This window comes from Cryptotermes secundus, unplaced genomic scaffold (genome assembly GCF_002891405.2).
Source record: "Cryptotermes secundus unplaced genomic scaffold, Csec_1.0 scaffold318, whole genome shotgun sequence".
NCBI lineage: Eukaryota > Metazoa > Arthropoda > Insecta > Blattodea > Kalotermitidae > Cryptotermes > Cryptotermes secundus.
Window position 1 is genome coordinate 452,251 of NW_019730108.1, and position 8,408 is coordinate 460,658.

At 43.8% G+C, this 8,408-nt stretch overlaps 1 protein-coding gene across 3 annotated transcripts in view; it reads right to left on the reverse strand.

Annotated features, from left to right (window-relative positions):
• Window positions 1-1,659: 1,659 nt before the first annotated feature.
• The window catches only part of LOC111866070, a 25,619-nt gene continuing 18,870 nt past the window's right edge, over window positions 1,660-8,408 (reverse strand). For all 3 annotated transcript variants that reach the window (XM_023854621.2, XM_023854622.2, XM_033752100.1), the window contains 5 exons: window positions 7,334-7,452; window positions 5,875-6,153; window positions 5,517-5,711; window positions 4,449-4,741; window positions 1,660-2,080 (listed from right to left, as the gene is read on the reverse strand). In XM_023854621.2, coding sequence (XP_023710389.1) covers window positions 1,990-2,080; window positions 4,449-4,741; window positions 5,517-5,711; window positions 5,875-6,153; window positions 7,334-7,452 — 977 coding nt within the window. In that variant the 3' untranslated portion in view covers window positions 1,660-1,989. The remainder of the gene's footprint in view (window positions 2,081-4,448; window positions 4,742-5,516; window positions 5,712-5,874; window positions 6,154-7,333; window positions 7,453-8,408) is intronic.

Sequence of the window (8,408 nt, forward strand, 5' to 3'; positions counted from 1 at the left end):
GCTCACGCTATCCGTAAGCTTAAGCTTATACCAGAATGCGTAGTCAGCCATGTTATGTCAGTGCTTGCCATTCATGTATCATGTATAGTGCTTGGAACCCTAAGGACAAGTATGACATGGCATGCAAGTTTTATTTTTTAGTTCAATTTAATGACTGCATGTCACTCACAAGTTAGTCTGACGATATGTACATTATTAACATTACAAAAACCACATATTCCTGCCAGTTTTAATATGTATTTGGCAATCAACAAGTGTGTAACACCTGTCAAAGTTTCACACTTCTCTGGCCATTATCTCTGTAACCGTTCAACTTTGGACATAGGTGTTTTGGGTTATATTGGCATACTTTAACATAAGGAACACCCTCCTGAAGTCTGGCACATTCCTCCTGGGACACCCTGTATATATATATATATATATATACTCACACACTTATATACTAGGTGGTTCAAATATGACCGGGACTGATTTCTTTGTAAACAAGCCGCACTGCGCAGCAGCTGTGCGACCTTGAGAGATTGTAGCCACAACCTCCACTCTCCCTCCTGTTAGGGTTAGAACCTGTTCAGTGTTGTCTGGGAGTTGCTAGAGGGATGAGCATACAGAAGGTACCGCGGAGCGCGGAACAACACATTGTGATCAAATTCCTCGTTGGAGAAAACGTCCCATCAGCTGAAATTCACCACAGACTCCAAGAACAGTATGGGGAAGAGTCTCTCACAGACCCGTGTGTTTGAGTGGCGTAAGTGCTTCAGAGAGGGCAGAGAGCGCGTGGAGAATGAACCGCATGATCGTTAGCCGCAAACATCCATCACCAAGCCAAACATTTATCATGCAGACGCACTTATTCGTGAGAATAGGCACATCACTATCAAGGAACTTGGAGCAATGCTGTCCATCAGTGTTGGTAGTGTAGAAGACATTGTGAAATACCACCTGCACTATCGCAAGGTGAATGCACAGTGGGTACCACACACTTTGACAAACGTGAACAAAATGGTGGGTATGCAAGTTGCCAGTCATCTCCTACAGCAGTTTGAAGATGAAGGTGATGCATTTTTTAAGTCTATAGTGACCACCGATGAAATGTGGATGCACTACTTCATTCCCAAGTCCCAGCAGTCATCACGTGAGTGGCGGCATACCAGTTCTCCCAAAACCAAGAGAGCGCGGAGGAGCTGTTCAGCAGGAAAAGTGATGGCAACGTTCTTCTGGGACTGGCAGGGGGTTATCCATGTAGACTTTCTGACAGATGCCAGAACAGTCAATGCAGCTTATTACTCAGACCTCCTGGCAACAGACACGAAGGAAAGATCCGATCCAAGCGGAAGACAGGTGGAAAGCAGGTAGCCTTCCTTCAAGACAATGCACGCCCCCATACGGCCAAAAGAACGATGGAAACCCTTTGGAAATTGAAATGGAACCTTCTGACACATCCGCCGTACAGTCCCGATTTGGCACCAAGTTATTTCTACCTGTTCAGAAGGCAAAAATCAGACTTGCAAGGCATGCGGTTTGTGGACGACACCGTCATCCAGAATGTTCGGGAGTGGATACGCCGCCAACCACAAGACTTTTTGAAAAGGGCATCAGGATGCTTCCAGAACGTTGGAAAAAATGTGATGACTCCGGAGGGGAGTACGTTGAAGACTGACATGTGCAAGTAAGTGTTTGGCAATTATGTTTTTCTTTTTAAAAATCAGTCCCGGTCATATTTGAACCACCTTGTATATATGCACAACTGTGGGAATTCAACCTATGGCAGCACCACAGGATTCTGCATCAAATTGCCTGCAATGCAGTTAGTATAATCATCACCTATACCTGTACTGATGTGAGGTGCATTTTGGGGGGCCCATTAAGGGCATGTCATGTCACTTGGATTAAATACCCCAATTACATACACCTACACTGCTGACAGAGCAGAAGAAGATAGAAGTGATGCTGCTTGCATGGTACAAGGCAGCCCTGTTTAGCTCAGTGTAGCTACGTTTCATCACTGACCCTCAGAGTGTATGTGAGGGCCGAGTCCGAGCATACTATCACCCTCAGGAGCCCATCATTCACTCTGCCACACCTACAACAGAAACCAGAACATTTCAGTTACAGTTTCTTTGCATGGTACTTATATTTACCATTACATTCCAAAGGGTCAGCATTAGCTTTATGGAAACTTGAGACAGTGCTCTGATACAAGCCATGGATATTCATTTAAGGTATATTAAAATTATTTTTGCCCATGTACATTTAATTCAGCAGGGCATGATAGAGAAGTGGATACAGAGTTTTGGGTGGTAAACCTGAAGGAAAGAGACAAGTAGGAAGACCTAGATGGGAGAATAATATTAAAACTATCTTAGAGAACATCACAAGGGGGATGGGCTGAAGGGATCTTGCTAAGGATAGACACCAGTGGCGGGCTCTTGTGAATGTAGTGGTGAACTGTCAAGATGCCATAAAATTCTGGGAACTTCTTGAGTGGCTGAGCAACTGTTGGCTTCTCAAGGACTTGGTTGCAGGGAATCAGCTGGATTCAGTAACTAACCCACATTAATGCAACAGATGTTTTACATTCCACAATCTGTAACTAGATTTTATGTGACTGCTCAGAACAGCAATCAATATGCAAGCTTTATCTCTGCTGCAAGTTACAAGCATGCAGATGCATAATCTCTGGCAAATGGTCACATGCAGAACTTGCCCCGAGCCACACTGAGGTTATTCAAGTGTTCATTTCCTACTCATTATGTTATAAACTAGTCTGATGCTAATCCATTACCTACTAGCATCTATCTGTGTAGAAACAGCTTCTTTTAACTTATGTAAGGAACTTAATGTATCCCTGTTTTATTGAGCAAGGAGGAGAAGCAGAAGTAATTTAAGATCTAAAGTTTGTAATGATACTACATCAACAGAAATATTTTATTTCTGGACATTATCCATCGCCCTGTTATTTGCCTACAAACATAGGCCTGTTTTTATTTAAAACACAGCATTCCAGAAACTGGATTCGGTCTCCGTCTTCAGGTAAAATCTTCTCAGTTGGGCCCAAACAACAGAGCTAGTCCCCCTCTCTTGGCACCTGCATCAACACCAGACAGGTTATACAAGGCAAACAATAGAGCTAGTCCCCCTCTCTTGGCACCTGCACTGAACACCAGACAGGGTATACAAGCCAAACAATAGAGCTAGTCCCCCTCTCTTGGCACCTGCACTGAACACCAGACAGGGTATACAAGCCAAACAATAGAGCTAGTCTCCCTTTCTTGGCACCTGCATCAACATCAGACAGGGTATACAAGCCAAACAATAGAGCTAGTCCCCCTCTCTTGGCACCTGCACCAACACCAGGCAGGGTATACAAGCCAAACAATAGAGCTAATCCCCCTCTCTTTGCACCTGCACACACGTATGAGGCATTGAATCAGAGAAGTATCACAAGTCATCACTGGTGAGACAAATTCTCCATACGGTACGGTTCAATCTACAAGACCTTTGCTTGATTCCAACAAACTTTATGGCCTTTTTTGTATAAATGTTGGGCTAACTTTGATATTTCAAGCAAACCTTATGTCAGGTTACATTTGTGCTCATTAATGCATACTTCCAAAGATGTCCAGCAGATAAAGTATTGTGTGCACAACATCCCACATGACTGTGGCAGATGTGACATTGGCAAAACAAGCAGACCTTTGTAAGTATGCATGAAGGAGCATAAATACAACCTGAGACAAGATCTTGAAAAACCAAAGTTGGCCCAACATGCATATGAGGATGACCACAAAATATGTTGGAATGAAGCAAAGGTCTTTGCAGATTGAACCAAACTTCACATACAAGAAATACAAGGAACCCACCCACATGTCTCTGATAGATCATCTCATCAGTCAACCCAGCTTGGACAGCTACACTCCCATCTGGACGCCTGTTATCACAGCAGAAATAATAATAATAATAATAATAATAATAATAATAAACTCCATCCAGTGTAGACAGAGTAGAAAATGTGTTTTCTTTGTATGGAGAATGTGTCTCTCCAATGATGACTTCTATTGTAACAGTTCTCCGGTTCAAGGAATCATACATGTGTTTTTAGTATTTTAATGTTCTGTCTTAACTCTGACAGATGGTTTGTGCTGTGTTTGGCTTGTATACCCTGTCTGGTGTTGGTGCACGTGTCCAGAGATGGGGACTAGCTCTACTGTTTGGGCCCAGCTGATAAGGTTTTACCTTAAGATGAAGACAGAATCAAGTCTCTGAAATGATGTGTTCTTAAATAGAAAGAGGATGATGGATAATGTCCAGAAACATAACATTTGTACAAGCAGTATCTAGATGCAGTTCTGCACAGTCCCCATGCAGTGTAAGAGGAGCCATTCTCACTGCACAGGGACTTGACACCATGGATTCTAAGGCAAGGAATACACATTAAATATATTACTCACTGCAGGCCTCTCGCTCTGATCCGCTGTTCCACTGCATTGCGGATGCGTGGAATGCCATCCTGACTGTGTGCTCCCCGGCCAGTGATGGCATATAAGGCACGTCTCCCAGGCCCTTGTCCACTGAGGCCCACGATGTGTCGATCCACAAATATATCAAAGGCCTGCAGGGCTTCTCTCACCCGGTAATTGTGCAGGTCGAGTGTATTATCATTCTGGCACACCGTATTTATATACTCCAGGCAAGAGACAGCTCGGGCATTCGCTTCATCCATAAGCATCGTATATAAGGTGGCCTAAATGGACACAAATATACATGTGATGGCATCTGAGGTTTTCATGGCGATGACTACGAAGATAACTTCCTTCTGGTATGTCTGGTAGATGTTCACAAATATTTCAGAGGAATTTGTTACATCCATTTCCTGCCCTGAAGGTGGAGGCACGAGATATCTAAAAAATATTGACAATTCTCAGAAGGCAGTAATCTTCATATACCATCATCGCCACTGTCATCATCAAATGAAAACCATCCCTATCTGAGCCCTAGCCTTCCTGAGAATGTTCTGCCAGATTTGATCTCATTTTCATTTCTTTTTATTTTTCAACAGTACTTTTTTTTTTACAGAGCAAGGTCACCAGCTTTGCATCGAACCTGCAACCTGGAGGAATCTTTGTAAATCACATTGCTAAGTTCTTACAAATGCATGGAGCATGAAACATGACTCAGATGCATATTTGTTACCTAATATCACTGTCTGAATGTCTCTTCAGTCATTTACTGACTTTTCACAATGACTCGGACTATGGAGCATCGAATGGCAGGAACAAACACACCTACAACTACAACACTGATAAGCAAAATGCACTCTCTGATCAAGGAAAGGCCACACAAGTGCAAATGCTGCCATCAGTCTGGACTAAGGAAATCCATGAAAACCTTTCAGAATAAACAACCACCAGGTCAACATCCTGAGTGTCATACAATGCACAAAAAGATTTGGTGACCTAGCTGCGTTACCACTCCACACGATAAGTCCTAATCGATTCAAGAATTTAAAATTCACTCACTAGTTTGGAGTAGAATGTTGCAACAGTTGTCATCTTCTTCCTAGAATATTCTCCTCCACACCTGTGATGCTTCTCGCGCAGCTTGCGAAAACAGACCGTCCAATCACGGTAGCGATGGTAGTCCTTTTCAACCCAGTCCACTGACCTCACAGCTTCACCCTTTGCCACTCCTGGCCGTAATTCTGAGGTCCCAGCCTGAAAAATACAAAATCAAGGAATCATATTATTTATTACTGTGTTGGAAATCAAGGTTTTCTTTTAAAATACATGTGTATTAATTTTAAGTTCACAAGAATGTAACTGCATGCAATGTGCAATGGAAACTGGAAGCAGGCGGACAAGTGTACATAAAGCGTACCCTGCTAATCTGGCCCATCTTGAACTGCTCCTCACTGGCCTGATCCAAGAGATAACGCCCACGTTTTACAAGAGTCTCAGGTGATGAGACTGTTTGACCTCGTTTCCCCAGGGCACACTGCATCTGTGCATTAATATTTTCTATAGCCTTCTCCAACGAATTCCCATTTGCAGTTAACACTGCCTGCAGCATGTCCGTGTCGATGTCTGGGAACATGTGACACAAATTGCTCTTGTCCATCAATGCATCTGGGTCTTCCTTCATGCGTTGCAACTCGACCTGCAGCAGGTAACCATAGCAACATACATTCTCTACATGTTCCTGATAGTGATTGATTCATTATATGAACACCAACTTAAACACAGAAGAACAATATGAACCAAGTGAAGCTGTTATCAAGAGAAAGAGAAATAATTTCAGCAAATGCTGCCCAGAACAACACATTCTGTTGCCAACACGTAACATCATCTTATCAGTGCCCTCCAGACACAACTTGTCCTGTTCTGACAGTCGGTGCCTGAATTCCCGCTCATGCTGAAAACCAACACTAACAGACACTTCTTCATTTTCATTAGTATTTATTATTTACCGGGACAGCTCAGTTGGTATAGTGACTGGTTATGGACTGGATGGCCAAGGAGTCAGAGTTCGAGCCCTGGGAGGGACAAGATGCTTCTCCCTTCCATGTTTTCCAGACCAGTTCTAGGGCCCACCAAGCCCCCTATCCAACAGGTACTATCTAGAGCTGAGGTCAAGACTACACAGATCCAGACATCCACTCTCCATATGTCTTCATGGCAGGGACAGCTTTACCTTTTACCTTTCATGCGTACAAAGTTTCAGGTGCATATGGGCCATGCTGGGCACTGTCCATTAGTATGTCTGACATACACAGCACTGTGTGTACACCACTCACTGTCTCGTCAGCTCTACTCAAGCGGGTCCATTAACATTAGCTTGCCTCAGTCCCTGGACCCCACTGAGCAGGCTGTCCCTTCTCTCGCACACAGGGATACAAATAGACCCAGTTCCCCAGACACTGGGCACTCCACCACAAGATCTGAAAGTGAGTGACTGGTACATCAATACAATTATTGAGTTTTTGGACATTATTCATTATTCTGTTTTTTAGGATAGGGACTAGCTCTATTGTAGGCTTTTGTACCTGAGGGTGGAAGCAAAGTCCAGTCTTTGAAACGTTCCTTTAAACAAAAAAATATGATAGTGGATAATGTCCAAATAGTCAATAACTATACTATCATCTAGGCTCAAACGCTATGTGATTTGGACATGAGCTTCCTCCATGATTCTCTTGGTTTCATGCTTGGCTTTAAAACCTGGAACACATTATTCGGACAGATATTTGCAGTTAACTAAACACATGTTGATGCATAACAGTCGAAGGTGCCAAGAACTTGACAATCTTCAAGCAAGAATGTGGACATGTGACGGCAGGTACCTGATAACTTTTGAAGATGGCCAGAGCCATTTCCATATCATTGGCCTCCTCCTGGCTTACGCTCTCAGTGCCGCCATCCATCTGCAGCATCAGACTCACTTGCTGAGCTAACTCCTCATCTGTGAACACGCATCACGCAAGTTCCTCACATCCATGTACATAAACAAACAAACATCGCTATCCCAAGCGCCACATCATACAAAAATGCAAACACAGGCAATGTTCCTCTCACAAAAATCTTTATTTTGCTGTCACATGCATGGGTTCGAGTCCAAGTCATTCAGCCTCCTATCCAATGGGTATTGGGAGCTCTTTCCCCGGGGGTTAAGTGTAGGGACATGAAGCTGACCACTCCCCTCCATCCAGTATTTCCCCACGCTTAATCCTCCCACCAGCACTCGAACTCAGACCCCTTGGGTGTCCAGCCCATAGCCTACTGCTATCCTGGCTCACTTCTATGGCTTAATCAGCTGTTCAAACCAACAAATTCTGGGCCATAAGCTTGCTGGGTTGATACTGTAATAAAATAGCGGGGCATATGCCCAAATTTGGAGAGTTCCTACTAGCTTCTTGGATGTAACACCCTGTACAAACACATCACCTCTGTGTTCAGGATTGAAGCTTGGTCTCTGCCTCATGCTGGGTTCTTTGCGTATGCTTCAACCTTGAAAATGGAGGCGACATGTTCCTCCGAAAAGTTGCTTGACTGTCAGCGGACTACAAGGCGCTATATCACAGATGACAATCGACTTGCGAGACTAGGTTTTGTAAAGCGTCGACAACAAGCAGCACAGTTGCCATGTTCAGGCTTGGTGTCTTTCACAAGTCAAAGTCAAAGTCATGTGGCATCTGACGGTCGGTCAGTCTGTCTGTCTTGGTGTCGAGCCCCAGGGATGCGTAGATACAGGAAACTGGTTGCAATGGTTTGCATGAGGTTAAATGTAAGGATGTGTAGATACAGGAAACTGGCTGCAATGGTTTGCATGAGGTTCAATGTAAGGAAGTGTAGATACAGGAAACTGGCTGCAATGGGTTGGATGAGGTTAAATGTAAGGAGGTGGAGATACCAGAAAAT